At 46.0% G+C, this 19,782-nt stretch overlaps 1 protein-coding gene across 11 annotated transcripts in view; it reads right to left on the bottom strand.

Moving 5' to 3' along the window:
• Positions 1 to 19,782, bottom strand: part of LOC139276702 (bis(5'-adenosyl)-triphosphatase-like) — a 1,572,769-nt gene that overhangs the window by 364,883 nt on the left and 1,188,104 nt on the right. For all 11 annotated transcript variants that reach the window (XM_070894677.1, XM_070894670.1, XM_070894668.1 and 8 more), the window contains one exon: positions 4,030 to 4,098. In XM_070894677.1, the coding sequence (XP_070750778.1) occupies positions 4,030 to 4,098 (69 nt within the window). The remainder of the gene's footprint in view (positions 1 to 4,029; positions 4,099 to 19,782) is intronic.

The following is a 19,782-nucleotide window of genomic DNA, read 5'->3' as shown; positions in this document are numbered from 1 at the left end:
ACATGGCTGCCTATGTGTCTTTATAAATCATGGCAGTAATTTCAAAAAAACTTGCAGAACATAAGTACTTTCCTACAAACTGATAGAAATGACACTGTGCAATCAATGTTCTGTTCACCCACCCAAGACATTTGCTGTAAATTTTAAAGTCAAGTTTCTTTTGTTAAAACTCGCAGGATTAACACAGGGCCTTGCATTATTTGCTGACTACATCTTGATAGCAGAGGGCTGGCAATGCAGTAATTCAATCAGGTACTTGCAATGATAATAAAAACCACAAGAGCACAGCTCAAGTGTTTTACAATTCAGCAGAACCCCCACACTGAGTTATGCCCTCAGACTCAGTGCCAGGCATTACAATATATATTATATACTTCAATTATTTATTATTTTTAAAATAACATTCTTCAAAAAGTCTCATGTGGAACACTGAATATGTTAGTGGCAGTTAGAAGAAGGTAAAAAGGTTGTGAACATGTTCATGATTCTCCTATATTATTAATAGGGGTGGATGGGGACAGCCTTCTCATGGCCCACCCTGTTACGTAATCTTAGCTCTTAGATCACAACGAATGTCGTCTCAAAGGACACCTAACTTGTCATTAAATCGACCTCCCAGTGACAGTAGCAAACCAAGCAAATCAAACGGTCCTCTCCAAAGAAAACTACATGTAGGCCCAGCTATCCGAATATGTCAACTCAACATCGAAGGCATCTCTCATTCAAAATGTGAATACCTCGAAAAGTTATTCAAGGAACACAGCGTCAATGTTCTGGTGCTTCAAGAAACACACATTGAACACATCCACCAGTTTGACACAAGAGGACGGATCACAGGTTTTGACCTAATCGCATTCAATAACCATCCCAAATATGGCTTGGCATGCTACGTTAGACAAGGCATTGAAGGCTGCACTGAACTTGAGCATACTGGTATTGCCGGAGTTTTCACTACAGCAATACGTGTAGGAGAACTAACAATCTCCAATGTCTACAAACCACCAATCGTTCAGTGGCCTGACCCACCGCTCCCTCCTAGTCAACATCCATCCATCCATCTCGGAGACTGTCCACACGGTTTTTCAGAGCTGGCCACATACGCTGACCTAAGTGGATTTGGAGTACGTTTTTGCTGGCCAAAGTGGCATAAATGGCCAAAACTGGCGTAAGTGCCTGGGGACGCCCCCTTTTGAAAATAAAACTGACCTAAAAAAATCATACCTAACTGACTTACTCTGGAGCAAATTTGAGGGGGGGCAGAAATGGCATTTTCTAACTTACGCCAGAAAAAACAACTTACTCCAAAAAAATTGATGCAAGTCATGGCCAATGTTGGGCCCTAGGAGTCACGCTTGATCGCACTCTATCATATAGACAGCATCTCTAGAACCTTGAGAAGAAATTAAAGAGTAGGGTCAACTTGATCCAGAAACTCGCTGGATCCACATGGGGAGCAGACGCTCAAACCCTCCGGATGGCAGCACGCCCTGGAGTACTGCTGTCCGGCATGGCTATCAAGTCCGCATGTCAAATCTGTTGATGTCTAGCTGAATTCTACTATGAGAATTATCACTGGTACGCTTTTATCAACACTGTGGTCAATTTGAACAACCTACCAATGACCTGTCTCAAATCTAGAAGGCCTTTCTGGACCGTTGCCGAAGCCGTTCAGCGATCTCCTCTCAGCCTTGATGACGATGGCGAAATACTTGGAAGAACTGCGACATACGGAATGGATTCCTTATAGAGGAACCCACAGTACAACCTGAAGGATCAAACTTTCCTCGCAAGCAGTGGACAACCATCAACCGCCTCAGAACTGGTCATGGTAGATGCTGCCACCTTCTCCATAGGTGGAAGATTAAAGCAGCCCCATCATGCAAATGTGGAGTTCCTAATCAGACCGTGGAGCACATTATTGAGCACTGCCCTCAGAGCAAATTTGCAGGCAGCCTACAAGATATCCACACTGTTGCACCGTAAGCTTTGGCCTGGATTACCAACTTGGATATTGAAATTTGATTTGCTTAGCTACTACCATACGAAAGAAGAAGATTATTCTTAACAGGTTTTCTCAGCTACTGATTACTGGGATATGAATGATATATAATACATTACTATGTTATAAAATGTCCTTATCATCATTCAGAACTGCTGCCATATCTGGTAGGGGGAAAAGTGCACTCTCACACATACACAAGTTCCATACCGCCAGAAATTCCCATTTACAGACCATGTTTGCTCTTCTCATTCATAGCGGAAGTCTGTTAATGCGAAGAGCATGTACTTAGTTGCAACACTGGCTTCACTTCTGCAACCCTACCATTGTGTCTCCTACCATGCCTCAGGGCAGTTGAACTGGGTCTGCATTTGCCCAGGCAAGTCCAAAACTTGGAAACATTGCATATCCAATGGGAGATCCCACAATGCACATTTACCTCACAGATTTAAAGACAATGCAGGGAAGGTTACCATGGGTCAGAATGCACACATCTCATGCATGATTACCCAAAGCAGAAACTAATACAGAGAGATTGGGAGACCTCAGACAACCATCCCACCTCATGAGTTTTCATAGGAACAGGTTTCAAACTCTTACATTCATAGGGAAGCTGCTTAAAGTCCATTAAAAGAGCAAAGGAAGCTGGTTGTCTCTGATCTTGGTTTTGGAGCAGTAAGACTAGAGTGGAACTAAAGGCTGTATCCAGACCAAACTGAAACAGCCTAAAAGTACCTGAAAGAACCATTGAAGGACCTGGACAACAAAGAACTGGCTTGCGAGGGAATCATAGATGTGTGACCCTGCGTCCTACATCTTTGTACCATAGCATGATGGGACACCAAAGTTTTATCTGGTAACCCATTGAGTCTCAAATCTTAAAAGTGATCAGATGACTGAAACCAAATCGCAAGTTCATAGGAATGTTATTATTATATATGTTTTATCCCAGTATAAATTAACCAATGAAAATTCAAAGGACAATAAGGAATACTCTGTCCATCAATTTTCAAGCCATTCCTCAGTGCTACAAGACTGTTCGAAATAATCCAAAAACTGTTCAGAGAAGCTAATGTTGTTTTAATACTAATCTGATTGCGAAGCACCATCAAATAATGGTGAAAACACAATGGGGTAGATCTTTACTTTGTGCAATTGTGCAAAACGGGTATAGATCAGCCGCCCATTTTACATTTCTCATGATTTTTAGTTCCACTGACTTGTTTGGAAATAAAAATCAACCATTTTACACAATCGCATAAATTCAAGATCTATCTCAATCCATCTGCAAGAAATTGTTTGCATTTAAATGAAAATGATGCCTGAACAAAAATTTCAAACAACCTCATAAAATCAGCCACTTTGAAAATATTGGACTCATTCAATCCAATGTCCTTTTGATATTACAGACTGCTGTCACTGACAGTCCCAACTTCAGTAGCAGCTCTGTAATATAGATGAGGTGATGCTACTGCACAGAATAACATTTCACAAGAACATGTTCAACACAAAAGTGACATGACTACTGAAGAGCCACCTGATCGATAACATTTGACAGTAGAATGACTGTGTTGAATATTAAACGTAAAGACAATTGGAAAACATTGCATGTCCAAAAAGGAAGTTTACATTTAACTGTTATATTTGGATCAACAATTCTATTTAGTGAAAGTGGTACAATTCATTCAAATTACACAAGAAGCTTGGAATTCTGTCTGCAACAAGTAGGTATTTATCGGGAATGGACTGAATTCAATACATATGTAAAAGGTAGGCAACAAATATTTTATTTGGCAGACTTTGTTTTCCCATAATAGAATCCTGGATTACGATGCGATCTGAATTAGTAATCTTGTGCATTGGATGGTCATCCTCTGTCACACGGGGGAAATAAACTGTGTGCTGCTTCAATAACCCAGAGCTATGCTGAAAAGTAGTTACTGCAATCCTCAAAATCAAAACCACATGCCTCTGTTTTAACTGAACAGCTTTTCAATGTTTCCACATCAAGATTTATTTTTTAAAGTTACCTCCACATAGACATCATCATTTCTTGGAAAGTCTCCTTTCTTTCTTGGAAGAATGTGAATATGCAGGTGCTGGAAGGAAGAGAGAACACAAATCACCATTTGAGAGATATAACCCATTGAAAGCATTTCATAGAGTAAACACAGAAGGTTGCAGGTAAACTTTTCTGAGCTTTGGTGTTAATAGAAGGCAAATTTGCTTTTGGAGACTGAATTTTCACCTTTAAATATTTTCAACACCACTCATAAGAGAATGACAGTTGAAAGGTGGTGGAAATAGAAGGCAGAAAAATAGGTTTATTCAAAATCTTTCTGAAGTCTGTAGAAATTACCAACAGTTGCCTGAATTGTTCTTCCAGAAGGACTTAGGTTATCTGTTTTGTATCCCAGATGACAAAACTGACAAGCCTGGCTGATTCCTTGCAAGCGGAAAAAGAATCATCAACATTGACTTCGAAGTAACAAGGGCTTTGTTGTTTAAGCAGCAGCTATCTAATGAACAATCCCTTGTATAACTAGGAATAGCTGATTTTGTCAATGGGGGAAAATGCAATACAAATGATGCAAAGTAATTCAAAAAAATAAATGGCACTTCTGCAATGCTCAATAACTGCATCTAATAAACAGAGGTGTTCTTTTGTGTTATTTTGTCTCATAGTAATAATAAACTGATTCAATTTGCTGGTGAAGTGCATTATACAGAGTAGACAGAAAACAAAAACAAAATGGTCACATTTATTTTTCCATTTAATCCATTGAACAGCTGCACTAGTAGTGTCACCTCACACCAACCAGTGTGGTTTCAAGTAACAGCTATTTCATTGTTGCTTATCTCAACAGGCCAGACTCAACGTCAGAGTGCTGCAATAGGGAGAGATTGGGGCAAAAGTTTTGTGCTAGATTGGGCACCAATTTCAGGATATGGAAGGTGAAAATTGTATAATAGCGAATCAGCAGCCTGTTTTAGACCTTGTCCGATTTTATTTTCCATTGTAGTCAAATGGTCTATTAGTTCGCAATCACCCATTTTTCGCCATGCAATAAAGGTTTGAAATTACCCCCAAAGTTTCTGATTAACTTTTTCATTCATTTAGAAGCATACAATTCAGTGACATAAATGTATCATCAAATCACTAAAATAACATTGTAATAAAAAGATTTGACAAACCACCTTGCATGCAAATAATGTCTTCTTAAGCACACAACACTCAGCCAATATCTATATTTTAGCACAGCATTTAAGTGGAAGGTTCATGTACACAAGGAATAGCATCTTCCACCATATTCAAACAACAAAAGGCTCCAAAAATCAGGACAATAGTGAAAAAGACCAGGATGCAGGAGATAACTGCTCGATAATTTTTTTTTAATGATTTACACATTAAATGACACAAGGGAATTTAAGGATAGATTTTCTACCTGACAAGCTTTTCTGTGCCAATGCTAAATTGGCAAATGAAGACTGAAAAATTGGGGGATGTCCAAATTTCCAGTTTCCCCTACTAAACGCACAATACTGAAAATTCCGTATTCTGTGCATGAGCTTATTTTAATGATGGGAACTATGTTTAAATGATGCGGTATGATCTTCTTGTGGGGAATGTGCTGTGCACTCAGGTAATCCAATATAAAATGGATGATGAAGGCCTGGAGTATTCTAGGTTTTAATGACGTTAGTTAAAGCTTGAACTGTAGGGTTCTTGATGGGTGCATTATTCACTATCGCTTTTTTCAAATTTCTGATTGCTGGATATATTTGCTGCACAATCAAAAATCAGAAAAGGAATTCCTGTACATATTCTTTCTTCTTTATTTGAGTTTTTTTCTTGGAGGAAGAAACGAAGGATGAAAGGCAGATTTGCTTGCATCGACTATTACTCACCCAGTCGTATGTACACATCCAGGAACAGCTACATGGAAATGTGTAGGACAATGGTCTTTGAGGGTATAACTTCACCTGGAAGCCGTGACAGAGGTGTGTCATCCAACTTGCAGACAAGCTCCACCACAGTGGCAGTGAAGGTCATGATAGCCATAAGCATTTATGCCTCAGGGTCATTCCAAGCTCCCACAGGGGACATCAACATTATCAGTTAATCTATAGTGCACAGGTGCATCAAATATCACCGAAACATTGCTCACCAGCAAAAACAGCTTTGTCACTTTTCCCCCCCGAGAAATCTGGCACCAGAATCAGAGAGCTCTGCAATTTTTCCACATTGCGAAATTCTCCAAAGTCCAGGACATTACTGAAGCCCATGTAGACACCATAACCCCTACATACAATGCCATGGACCTCACGATCAGAAGGGGTTCCATTTTATCAGTGTGCAGGTGGTCAGTGATCAGAAACACAGGATCATTCAGGTCAATGCTTGCTTCCCTGACAGCAGCAATGATTGTTTGATTTTTAAGATTATCCTCAGTGCTTGGGCTATTAGAAACATTAGAAAATAGGTGCAGGAGTAGGCCATTCGGCCCTTCGAGCCTGCACCGCCATTCAATGAGTTCATGGCTGAACAAGGTAGCAGACTGGAAGCAAGATTCCTCGGAGACTAAGGGGCCGAAACTTTCCGAAAGGCCCGCTAGCGCCTCTGGGAGGCGAGAACGGGGCGAGATAAGGACTTTTCACGCGGGGGCAGGCGGCAGAAGCGACCCGGCCAGAATTGCCCCCGGGATGACGGTGGCGAAAACGGGTTTGCGCTGCGCTCCTTACTTTTCGCCCTGAGCGGCGGCGCACACGTCAATGATGTCATCGCCGTGTGCGCCAACCCCTTATTGCCCCGCGCTGACCCCTTTATGCCCCGCGGGGGAAATTGCCCCGCAGGAGCGAGGTTGGTGCGGGGTGATGCCAATGACAGCTTTGAGGTGGCTGGGGCACCCGTCTGCCCTTAAAGGGGAGGGCCTTTTGTCAGGTGACTTTTTAGACAGCACGACAATGGCAGACACTGGTTCGGCTGGGCTGCCAGTAGACTGCCTGATACTCCCTCTTGGGTGCTGGCCAAGTCGAAACCCTCCCTGGTGGCCCAGTGGGCACCTTGGAAGTGGCTGCAGAGTTCGCAGCAGCCCTCCCCTTTCAGAGAAGGGGAGGGACGCTTTGAAGTTAAAGTGCCCAATTCCGGGGTTCTTACATCCGCCTACTGCCAGGCGAAAACAAATCACTTAATTCGAATTAAGCTTCCCAAACCAAGAGCGGGGCAATTTTTCCCCCTAAGGCTCCTCTGTTCATGACACCATTCTGACAGCCACAAATCCCAGCTAAATGAAGAAACAGCGAGGCACTTGCAGCCACCCGGATAATTATTTAGGATACGCTGCTCCTTTGAGGTTTTGGTGCAGGAGCAGCAAATGATCGTGGAGCGACGTGATCGGGGCCCAGGAGAGGTGCGAGGTCGGGGCCCAGAAGAGGCAAGGGCCCAGGGGCAGCAGGGGCCAGCCCACACTGCAATATGTGTGTGCACAAGGTTCATACAGCAGAGCTGGTCTCCAGTCGTCTTGGTTAATCCTTGCCACTGGACCAAGACCTAGCTCTGTCAAGCCCGTGTGGTGGCTGGTGTTCAACGGTCACCTCACTTTGAAAAAATCCACGCACAGGCAACTTCCACCCTTCAATATGTAGTGCGGGACCTGGAATATTAGGTCCTTCATTGAAACACCTGTAAACTCATCCCTTTTTGCCGTGGAAGCAAGTCATCCTCGATATGAGAGACTGCCTATGATGATGATGATATTTAGGATATTATCAGTATCTTGAAACAACACTTCAGATGGCTGGTCAGATTGGGAGCATAATGCAATAATGAAAGAAAAAACTTGCATTTATATGTTTTATCACAGCCTCAAGAAGTCCCAAAGAACTAAGGAAGTATTTTTGAAGTGTAGCGAGAATACACTATTCTTCTTCAAATGGTGCCATGGGATCGTCTACATCCACCTGAGAGGCAGGCAAAGTCTCCATTTAACATCTCATTTTAAAGTGAAAGTACACTCCCTTATAGTGTCCAATAATCTGTGTGGGAACAGACCTCTGGACAGCAATGAGATTTATAAAACCTGGTGTGAAGGCTGGATCCATCTTGTCCCTTCCCACATGTTCTAGATAAGAAAATCTGCTGGGGGATGAAGCCTAATTACTCTACAGCAGCAGTGAGAGCATTTATCCGAGATACCCCCTCTGTGCGATTGACCTATCTTACTGGGGGCTCCACTGCAGGTAGAATATTAAAATCATAGCAATTTACGCACAGAAGGAGGACATTTGGCCCACTGTGTCTGCGCCGGTCAAAAGAGCTATCCAGCCTCTTCCCACTTTCCAGCTCTTGGTCCGTAGCCCTGTAGGTTCAAGTGCATATTCAAGTACTTTTTAAATGCGATGAGGGTTAATGCCTCTTCTACCCTTTCAGGCAGTGAGCTCAAGAACCCCACCACCCTCTGGGTGATAAAAGTTCTCCATAACTCCCCTCTAAGCCTACTACCAATCACTTTAAATCAATGCTGCCCCCTTGTCATTGGCCTCCCTGCTAAGGGAAATAGGTCCTTCTTATTCACATCCTATCAGATGCTGCTGGAGTTTCCACGTGTTCCAGGATAGGCTGAAATCCAGAAAAGCGGTCATACATGACTGGGCTTGCCACAACTGCCATATGTCCTTGCGAGGTGCTTTGCTAACATGGCTGCAAAAGGCATTACTTATCCAATAGCAGCCTTTGTTTAACTGTAGGACTTGTGAGATCTAAATTTCAGCACCCAACAGCCAAGGAAGGACATGGGTTGGTCCTTCAATCAACAGCTTCCCCATTAATAACACAAATGCTCCTCCTGACTTGTGTTCTGGGATTCACCTGGTGCAACATTTTCTTATTATCTAAATTCCCCCAGGATGGATGTACCTGTGCTGGTGCTTGAGTGATGCAGTGTGCTGAGAGGTGCTGGCTGTTTGTGCATCACAGAGACCTGCAGCTGTTTCTCAGGGGATGGCTACAGAAACAGAACAGCAGATGGGATAACGCTGACTGTAAACCACTTCTATGTTGTACTTCACGGAACTGTGCTGGATTGAATGAGTGCAAGAGGAGAAAGAATAAAATAGGGAAGGCCTCAAACTTCACCCTCTCCAGTCCCTCCATGCTCGCCATCCTCAAGATTTGCAAAATGGCCTCCTCAAAAGCATCTAAGGGCTTAAATCTGTGGGATCATCCTCTTGAGCAGGTTTACTCCCTTCTGTGTATGAAATTTTGTGCTGTAAGTAAATTAGTGTTGAGACACTATGGGGGTAAAATACCCCAGCGCCCGTTTTGGGGTGGTAATCTTCCGGGGCCAGGACTGGCCTGGAAGTCCCGCCCCCGACGCGGGATTGGGCGCGAGCGCCCCTCAAAGGAAGCGGAGTGTCTCCAGCATTCCGCTTCCTTGGAGGGGCAGGAGAGCGGCGCTGAGTCCAGCGGCGCGCTCAAGAGTCCAGCGCTACGCGGAGTATCCGCATAACGCTGAGGCGCTACAATGCCTCTCCCGTTCATTTAAAGGGGATGGCCGCGGCGCACTCTGCAGATCCTTTAGTGGCCAGCCACTGGGCCACCAGAGATGCAATCGACCGGGCCAGCAGCCTGCCACCCGAAACAGCGTGCCGGGTTGCATGATGGTGACTCGGTAAATGTGAGGGCTGCCATTGTCGGGCCGCGCAAGAGGCAGCCGACAAAATAAAATGGCGTAGGGACACTAAAGGCCGCTGCGAAGCTGGCATGGCACTGGCCTGTATCAGCCTCGCGGCCCACAGGGCGATTTCCCCCGTGGGACTCTAAGGAGTTGGCATGGGTCGGTAAGGAGTCACCGCGCATGGTGATGATGTAATTGCCGAGCGTGCGTCAGGCCAGGACAGTGCTCCTGGGACAGCGCCCCTCAAACCTCCAGGGCAATTTCCCGAGAGGCGCTATCAACCCCCTTGCCCGGACGATAAATCCATTGTGCCCCATTAACACCCCCTGGAAGCATTAACGGGGCTATAAAAAGGGGTAATCTTGCCCCCTAGAAGTTTGAAGAGCAGATATAGTGACACCCAAATACCAAACCTGCCCATCAGCTTGTCTGTGAGTAAATGAATACACATCATGCACAGTGAAGTTTTGTTGAAAGCTTGCTTTGGGGGCTCACCTTAACAGATATTAAGGCAACAAAAGTACCTGTTTTAAGTTGTAGTTAGAAAATTTGTTCCGTTGCAGTATAGGAATGCATGTTAAGCTACAGAGAAACTGTACACGAGTCATCATCATAAGCAGTCCCTCGGAATCGAGGAAGACTTGCTACCACTCTAAAAATAAGTCCTTAGATGGCTGAACAGTCCAATACGAGAACCATAGTCCCTGTCACAGGTAGGACAGATAGTCATTGAAGGAAAGGATGGGTGGGATAGGTTTGCAGCACGCTCTTTCCGCTGCCTGTGCTTGATTTCTGCATGCTCTCGACGATGAGACTCGAGGTGCTCAGCACCCTCCACTTAGGGCGGTCTTTGGCCAGGGACTCCCAGGTGTCAGAGGGGATGTTGCACTTTATCAGGAAGGCTTTGAGGGTGTCCTTGTAACGTTTCCGCTGCCCACCTTTGGCTCGTTTGCCGTGAAGGAGTTCCGAGTAGAGCGCTTGCTTTGGGAGTCTCGTGTCTGGCATGTGAACAATGTGGCCTGCCCAGCGGAGCTAATCAAGTGTGGTCAGTGCTTCAATGCTGGGGATGTTGGTCTGGACGAGGACGCTAACGTTGGTGCGTCTGTCCTCCCAGGGGATTTGTAGGATCTTGCAGAGTCATCGTTGGTGGTATTTCTCCAGCAACTTGAGGTGTCTACTGTACATGGTCCATGTCTCTGAGCCATACAGGAGGGCGGGTATTACTGCAGCCCTGTAGACCATGAGCTTGGTGGCAGATTTGAGGACCTGGTCTTCAAACACTTATTTCCTCAGGCGGCCGAAGGCTGCACTGGCGCACTGGAGTGTTTTGCATGCAACCACAGTCAAGGTTTAACAGACTGAGAGAAACTTTGTGACATTCGTGTTTTACCCATCTCCTTGGGGAAGGGAAATGCCCGATAGTCTTACCATGGCAGATTTTCTGATGCTGGCAAGCTTCTTTCTATGGCTTCACCTCTCCCGACCTCTGTAACATCCTCCAGCTGAACAACCCTCCGAGATCACTGCGTTCCTCCAATTCTGGCCTCTTAAGCATGCCTGATTTTCCACCAGTGGCAGCCGTGCATTCAGCTACCTCAGCCCAAAGTACTGCAATTCCCACCTGAAACCTCTCTGCCTCTCTCTCCTCCTTTAAGACGCTCCTTAAAACCTACCTCTTTGACCAAGTTTTTGGTCACCTGTCCTAAACCATCTGTGGCTATGCCTCTGTTCTCCTCAAACCATCTATTAAAGAAGAGAACAGTTTCATTTTTAATTTTAGCAAGTGGTCTCAGAATTATCAGTAATTTCTACTGCTATTGAGTAGAAATCAAGAGCAGTGTTTGTTTAAAATAGCCTGAAAAGTAATGTGGTCGTGCTGTGGCAGTAACATGCCTTGTGTGACACTATACTCTGCTTGTTTTTCTATGCACGTTACAAGTTACGTCTTCCATACTGATGTTGCTTGACCCATTCATTAGCAGGTGTGCGCCTGCAGGAGTGGGCAAGGCAGGCCATCCAATCTTCCTTCCTCCTGATCACTCGCCCAGAAAATCCGCAGGGGCAAAATCCTGGCAGTTACCTGGTGTCAGAGGAAGGGCTTTCCAGGAGTGGGTCTTTGGCAGTGTGATGGTGTATCTGCAGCACACTCTGACAAAGATGTTGGAAACGACTGCAGAAGCTGGCTAATAGGACGGATTGTTGAGATTGATATGAAATCAGGCACTCATTATATAAGGAACTATGTAAATAAATATATCACGTCAAATGTCCTTGGAACATCAATCCGGTTGTGTCATTCCAAACATTTCACTTTGTTTATAAACAAAGGGGTGCATATTGATGATTCAGCAACGACACTCAATGCTCTCCACTCGCTGAGAAAATTTATTCAGACCAGAAAGGCCCCAGTTTGATCTCCCGTCTGCATTAAGTTAGCCGATCGTATCTGGAGAGCAACAGCTGAAGTGCTACTGTTGATCTCAAAATCCTGGACTAGGGAGGGGAAAATCAGCCAGGGTTCCTGCCTCTGATCACTACCCAGTGACCCCTGCTAACAGTGCACCTGTGTTGGATGGGGACAGATTAGGCTTCGCTGTAATGGCCACTTGGGTAATATACCAGAAGGCAACTGCCCAACCATTCCCCAGCAAAGAGTGACTGCATTTGGTACAGAACAGAAAATACCTGAATACACATACAAAAAAAACAAGCAATAACATTTGTGGTCAAATGCTCCACCCCAATAAGTTATTTAATTTTGCTTTTTTAGTGAAAAGATCATTTTTTTTGAATGAGGTATGAGAACTTGTTCACAGAAGTGTGAGTTCAAAAATATTTGTGGAGATTAACTTGCAATACATGAGAGTTAATAAAGCCCTTAAAACACAATTTTAGTCTCATTTCATTTGCACGTTCCCCTAACAGAGACCTTTGGAAAGTTTCAACATTTTCCTAATTAATCAAATATTCATAACATTTATTTTGTATTTATAGCTTTGCTTTTCCCCTGTTGCAATGCAATTTATAGATACCTCAAGTACCTGACAAGTGGATCTGAAGTAAATTAACAGTGATTGGTCTCTCCCAATTAAATAGCTTTCTTCAGTCAGTGCTCACTTTAATACACTGGCAATATTTTAAGCCTACTGCGATGCCATAAATGGGAGAATTATTCACGAGGTGATTTATGGCCCCCAAAATAACTTACCATTAGTTACAGACATTTGCATAATCACAGCATTAACACCTATTCTCATCATTAGTGCTATCAGCTCTGGAGGAAGCAATTTGTTGTACCCAAGTATTTAATGCACAGTTGTTAAAGTTGGGAGATACGATAGAGGCCTAGAAATTGGATCATGCTACATCCCTTTTACAGGGAGAAATCAGGTGCCTAAGGTTCCAATATTGCGGGTGGCATGCGCACGCATATTCCGTGCCGGAAGTTCGCCGCAGGCCATATTGGTTAGAATTCTTCCATATACATCCTGGGTGCGCACCTGAAACAGACGTTAGGCCCCCTGTTTCATATGCAAAGAACCTAACATTTGTTTGGGACCCTCTTTGCAAAATTCTACTGTGACAGACCGCAGCATGTGGTGTACAGATTCTTTAGGCGTTTGGTAACCAAACTAACAGTGCTTAAAGGGACGGCTAGAGGCTGCCACCGGAGAACTAAATTTAAAATGTTGTTACATACCTTATTGAGGTGCTGGGAGGAGCAAATATGAAATTCACTCTCCTTCTGATTGCCAACCACACCCGAGTCTCCTAAAGATTTCCTGACATTGAGACTGGGGAGCTGTCTCTGGAGCCATGACTGGCTCTCTGGTAATAAGCAAATGAGACTGCCAGACCAATATGCTGTCGTCCTGCTGCCGGTCTCATTAGGTGGGTGCAGCGTATGCTGCACGACAATCGCGGCCCAATTTGGGCACAATTCAATTTCTCGGCCAAGATGTGAAAATGCAGATACATTCATAAATTGTTTTCCCATACCAAACATTAAATTTCATGCAGCATAAACATGGTGTGTTATCCAGTCATTCAGGTAATGGCACCATGGTTGGCTGATACATAAAGCAGTTTAGCCAAAACTCCAAGTTGTAACCAATATAACAGATCAGAAGTCCAGCACAGTGGATAAAACTTTCCCCAGTACCTCAAAAAAAATTACAAAATCAATAAGTAAATTGGAAAAGTGCAAAGATTTTTTTAAATGCCCTGGTTGGGATTTGTTTGTCTTGTTTTGAGATAGTTTATTATTTTTGAAGTATTTTCTTCACTTTTCTGGCTCTTCTTGTGCCATACATCAAGACAAGTTGCCAACAATACTGTTCTGTAGCCAGCTGCACGAGAACAGCCCTTGCAGCTCATTCAGTTTAATTTTGGGTCGCACTTGGTCTCCACTAAGACTGGATTTTCCTGCGTCCCACCCACACAGTGCGGGGGGACCCGGGAGACGGCAGGAAATCCGGAAGTTCGGGTTTCCTGGCATGCCTCCACAACGTGCGTGTGACGTGAAGGGCGGGCTCCCAACCCGGAAGTCAGCCTGATTTACAGGCTGGCTTCTAGTCATGTAGGGATCGCGGAGCAGGAGGCCACAGGTTGACGCAAGTGTCCAAGATGGTGGGGGGGTCCGATCCCCAACCCCAGCAGCGGGGTCCGATCACTGACCCCGGGGCTCAGTCGTGATCCCCGAGGGAGGTGTGGGGTGATGCAGGCCCAGGGGATCCCTGTACCCGGGGGTGTGGGCTGCTGGTGAGGGAGCTTGGGGGGCCGGGAGGAAGCACTGAGGCCGCCTTGTTGCAGCCACTGAGAATCCCGAGCCCCGGAATCCCTGACCGCCTGCAGTAAAACCTGCAAAGCAGGTTAAAGTAGAGGCTTCAGGCCTCAATATCATTTAAATGGCCAACCCGCTTGCTAGCCCTCAGATCAGTAGCAAATGAGGTGGATTATCAATGGGGAGAAACCTGCATTCTGCCCCGATATAGTTCAATGTGATTCCAACATACCTTGGCACTGCTCTCTTCTCAACGCACGTTCCAATCTGATTTCCAGAATCTGCAGTGTTTTGTTTTTTGTGACCTCTTTCAATCAGCCCTGGGCTGATTTTAAGAAGCATTATTGTCATGTTGGAAAGCTTTTCAGACACACCAGCTGGGGAATAACCCATTCCAAAGTCCCATGATTTCTGAAATTCTGCCACTATGGTGACTCATAGTGGCAGATTGAGTCTGAGATTGCTGTATTCATTCTGCACTGCAATTTGTCCACAGTCAAGATGATAGGATTGAGAAACTGACTGAACATTAAAATATTATTATTTCAAAAAGCATGTTAATGTTTTGAGGTACTAGTGTAAAAAAATACTGTTATTGTTTGATAATATCTGATCATTTATCCACCAGGTAAAATTATGCTGCTGTATCATTGATGCAGTGCAACCCACATCCATTGCTATTTAGATGACAAATCACATATTTTAAAATAAACCTGTATTTGGCAATAAGATGAATATTTGGGGGCTGAAAATCCACAGAGCCATCCATATACGCTACAGTAATGCCAGTTAAATAGAACTTCTGCCTGCTGGCAAAGTGTACTACTGACTCCGCTGGAATTCATGAGGTGAAGCTCATTACCATATTGATTGGCACGCCAGGAGATTACATGGCTACTGCAGGGCAGAAAGTGTCTAGTCATGATAGATGGAAGTAAAGCATCGGCAGGGGTCGGGGATTGGGGGGAGTGGAGGTCGGCCACGGATCAGCGGCTGGGTGGGGGGCGGGGGGAGGGAAAGAGAGGATCGGGGCCGGCAACTGGAGGATTGTGGCCGATCTCATCTTCATCGTTGGTGGGAGGCCATGTGGGGGGGCCACCGTTCGCGGGGGGGGGGGGGGGGCAGGGGGGGTCGGTTAGGTAGGGACCCTGGATCTAGGAGGTAGGTATAAAGCCACTTAAATCCTGGATGCAACAGTTCCTGCCTCTGTTTAACTGCCGGGTGTCACGAATTGTGTGAAACCCATCCACAGATAGATAAACACAAAATGGAGGGTATCATGTATTCAATTGTCATTATAATCCATGTATAAACTGATCTAAGTTGTACACCATGAGAACACTGACCACTAGGTGGTGAACTTGTGGGAGACACTCCTAACCTGAACTTTCAGGTATAAAAGGGGAAGCTCCACCCACCTTCATCACTTCAGTGCTGGCAAATAAAGGTTACTGATCACAGAGTGGCCTTCTCTCCAGTATGGGCCTCGTGTGCATTTGTACTGTATAGTAAGGACATATCATTGGCGACGAGAAACTGGGATTTAAACCACGCGAGCATGGCCACGAGTAGCACAGACGAGAGGTACTGTGTTGGTGATGATTGGGACAATTTTATTGAGAGACTACAGCAAAGTTTCGTCACTAAGGAATGGCTGGGACAGGATTCGGCCGACAAACGCAGGGCTCATCTCCTGACAGTTTGTGGATCCAGGACGTACTCCCTGATGAAAGACCTTCTAGCGCCAGAGAAGCCGGCGGACAAGACTTTTGAAGAGCTCAGTAAGTTGATCGGGGAACACTTCAAACCGGCGAGCAGCATGCACATATGAGACACCGGTTTTACACGCACCGACGGTGCGAAGGGCAAAGCGTTCCAGACTTTGTGGCAGACCTCCAGCGACTGGCGAGCCGATGTAAGTTCCCAGATGCATGCAGAGCGGAGATGCTGCGAGACTTTTTTATTGAGGGCATCGGGCACGCTGGGGTTTTCAAGAACCTGATTGAGACCAAAGACTTGACCCTGGAAATGGCGGCTTTGATGGCCCAGCCATTTATCTCAGGGGAGGAAGAGACCAGAATGATGTTTGACAAAAATCTTGGCTTAAATGCAGCAAATGGACAGGGAGTCAACATTGTTAATGTGGCACACAGTTCTCCAGGCAGACAGGGGCAATCGGACATGCCCGAGCATGTAGTCGAACCCAAAGAGGGAATTCAACAGAGACAATGGCTAGCTGAACGGTGATTCATGCCATCGCAAGGGGCAATGCGGCCAGTAATGGGGCCATCAACACCTATTAATGGTGCGCTTAAGAACAGTTACAGAGACAGTCAGAGACAATCGACTGGTAATGGACCTTTTGTTTCCAACAATGGCTCATGTTGGAGGTGTGGAGGCATGGAGGCAAACACATAGCCAGAGCTTGCAGGTATCAGCAATATACCTGCAGAAATTACAATGTCAGCGGTCACTTGGCGCGTATGTGCAGGAAGCCTGCAGCTAGGTTGATGTACGAGGAGGACGGGCCCGATGTAAGCCCTATGAGGCTAAATGGACACTGGGGGAAATCACTGGAAGCTGAAGTTCAGCGAGTTCATGTGGAGCACATATACAGTTCATACACCAGGAAACCACCGATAATGATGAAAGTGCTCCTCAATGGCATCCCAGTATCAATGGAGCTAGACATGGAGGCCAGCCAGTCCCTGATGAGTATCAAACAGTTCGACAAGTTGTGGGTGTCCAAGACCAGGAGGCCAAAATTATTGCCGATTGACGCACAGCTACGGACATATACATAGGAAATCATTCCGGTGCTAGGCAGCGCCACGGTAGTTGTGACCCACAAAGATTTGGAGAACAGGTTGCCACTCTGGATTGTCCCAGGGGACGGTCCCGCACTGCTGGGGAGGTGTTGGCTTGCTGTCATGAACTGGAAATGGGGCGATGTCAATGCAATTTCTTCTGTGGAGCGAATATCATGCTCGCAGGTCCTGGACAAATTTGACTCACTATTTCAACCCGGCATTGGAACTTTCATGGGCACCAAGGTAGTGATTCACATAAACCCGGACGCCAGGCCAGTACACCACAAGGCCAGAGCGGTGCCGAACATGATTCGAGAAAAGATAGAAGGCGAATTGGACCGCCTGCTGAGGGAAGGCATCATCTCGCCAGGCGAGCCCGATTGTGCCGGTGCTCAAGGCTCAAAGATAAATCGGTCAGGATATGTGGTGATTACAAGGCCACCATCAATCAGGTGTCACTCCAAGACCAGTACCCGCTACTGACAGCGGAGGAACTCTTTGCGAAGTTATCCGGTGGCAAACTTTTTTCAAAATTGGACCTGACCTCAGCTTACATGACCCAGGAGCTGGCGAGTGAGTCGAAGAAGCTGACCACCATCACGACACACAAGGGGTTGCTTGAGTACAACAGATGTCCATTTGGGATTCGCTCGGCCGCCGCGATCTTTCAACGAAACATGGAAAGTCTCCTCAAGTCGATTCCAAGGACGGTGGTTTTTCAAGACGACATCCTCATCATGGGTCGCGATACTGAAAAACACCTCCACAACCTGGAGGAGCTGCTACACAGACTGGACTGGGTAGGGCTGCGACTGAAAAAGGCGAAGTGCGTCTTCTTAGCTCCAGAGGTAGAATTCCTGGGGATGAGGGTAGCAGCAGACGGGATCAGACCTACTGCGTCCAAAACGGAAGCAATCCAGAGAGCACCCAGAGACCGTAACACGACGGAGCTGCGTTCGTTCCTGGGGCTCCTGAACTATTTTGGGAACTTTCTTCCCAAATTGAGCACACTGTTAGAGCCGCTACACGTGCTCCTACGCAAAGGTCGCGAATGGGTCTGGGGGGACAGCCAGGAAAGGGCTTTTGATAGAGCATGCTCCAACAATTTGTTAACGCTACATGACCCATGTAAGAAACTTGTTTTAACGTGCGATGCGTCGTCCTATGGGGTCGGGTGTGCGTTGCAGCATGTTAATGCCAATGGTCAGTTACAGCCGGTAGCTTATGCCTCCAGAAGTCTGTCCCAGACAGAAAGGGGCTGCAGGATGGTAGAAAAGGAAGCGCTTGCATGTGTATATGCAGTAAAAAAAATGCACCAGTATCTGTTTGACAGGAAATTTGAGCTGGAGACAGATCACAAACCCCTAATGTCCCTTTTGGCCGACAACAAGGCCATAAATGCAAATGCGTCGGCCCTCATACCGAGGTGGGCACTCACGTTAGCCGCCTATGACTATACAATTCAGCACAGACCGGGCACTGAAAACTGCACCAATGCACTCAGCAGGCTCCCACTAGCCACCACTGAGGGGGCAACCGAGCATGCTGTTGAGATGGTCATGGCTGTTGAAGCTTTCGAAAGCGAAGGCTCACCCGTGACAGCCCGTCAGATCAAAGTCTGGACAAATAGAGATCCACTACTGTCTTTAGTCAATAAATGTGTCCTGAATGGGGACTAGGCAGCCATCTACGGGGCATGCCCTGAGGAATTTAAACCATTTCACAGGCGCAAGGATGAACTCTTGATTCAGGCCGATTGCCTACTATGGGGAACACGAGTAGTCATGCCCCAGATGGGCAGAGAGGCGTTCATCCGAGAACTCCACAATGAGCACCCGGGCATTGTCATGATGAAGGCAATTGCCAGGTCACACGTTTGGTGGCCAGGGATAGATGCAGACCTGGAACTTTGTGTTCGCAGGTGCAACATGTGTGCCCAGCTGGGCAATGCACCCAGGAAAGCCCCCCTTAACCCCTGGTCCTGGCCCGTCAAGCCATGTGGACTACGCAGGTCCTTTCATGGGAAAAATGTTTCTGGTTGTAGTAGACGCCTACTCCAAATGGATCAAGTGTGACCTTCTCAATTCAAGTACATCCTCAGCCATGGTAGAAAGTCTACGGGCAATGTTCGCCGTCCATGGTCTACCAGACGTCTTGGTCAGCGACAATGGCCCGTGCTTTACAAGCATTGTGTTCCAGGACATCATGGCAGGAAATGGTATCAACCATGTCAGAACGACGCCGTTCAAGCCGGCCTTAAACGGGCAGGCGGAACGAGCAGTGCAGATAATCAAACAGGGGATTCTCAGAATCCAAGGGGGTTCCCTACAAAGCCGCTTATCACGCCTCCTGTTGGCCAATAGATCCCGACCATACGCACTCACAGGGATTCCACCCGCAAAGCTGCTAATGAAAAGGACACTCAAAACCAGGTTATCCCTCATACACCCCAGCATGAAAGAAATTGTTGAGAGCAGGCGCCAGTCACAATGTGACTACCATGACGGGAATGCG

Source organism: Pristiophorus japonicus, chromosome 12, assembly GCF_044704955.1.
Source record: "Pristiophorus japonicus isolate sPriJap1 chromosome 12, sPriJap1.hap1, whole genome shotgun sequence".
In the NCBI taxonomy this organism is placed as follows: domain Eukaryota; kingdom Metazoa; phylum Chordata; class Chondrichthyes; family Pristiophoridae; genus Pristiophorus; species Pristiophorus japonicus.
Note: the sequence above shows the minus strand (reverse complement) of the source record. Positions and strands in the feature narration are given on the sequence as shown.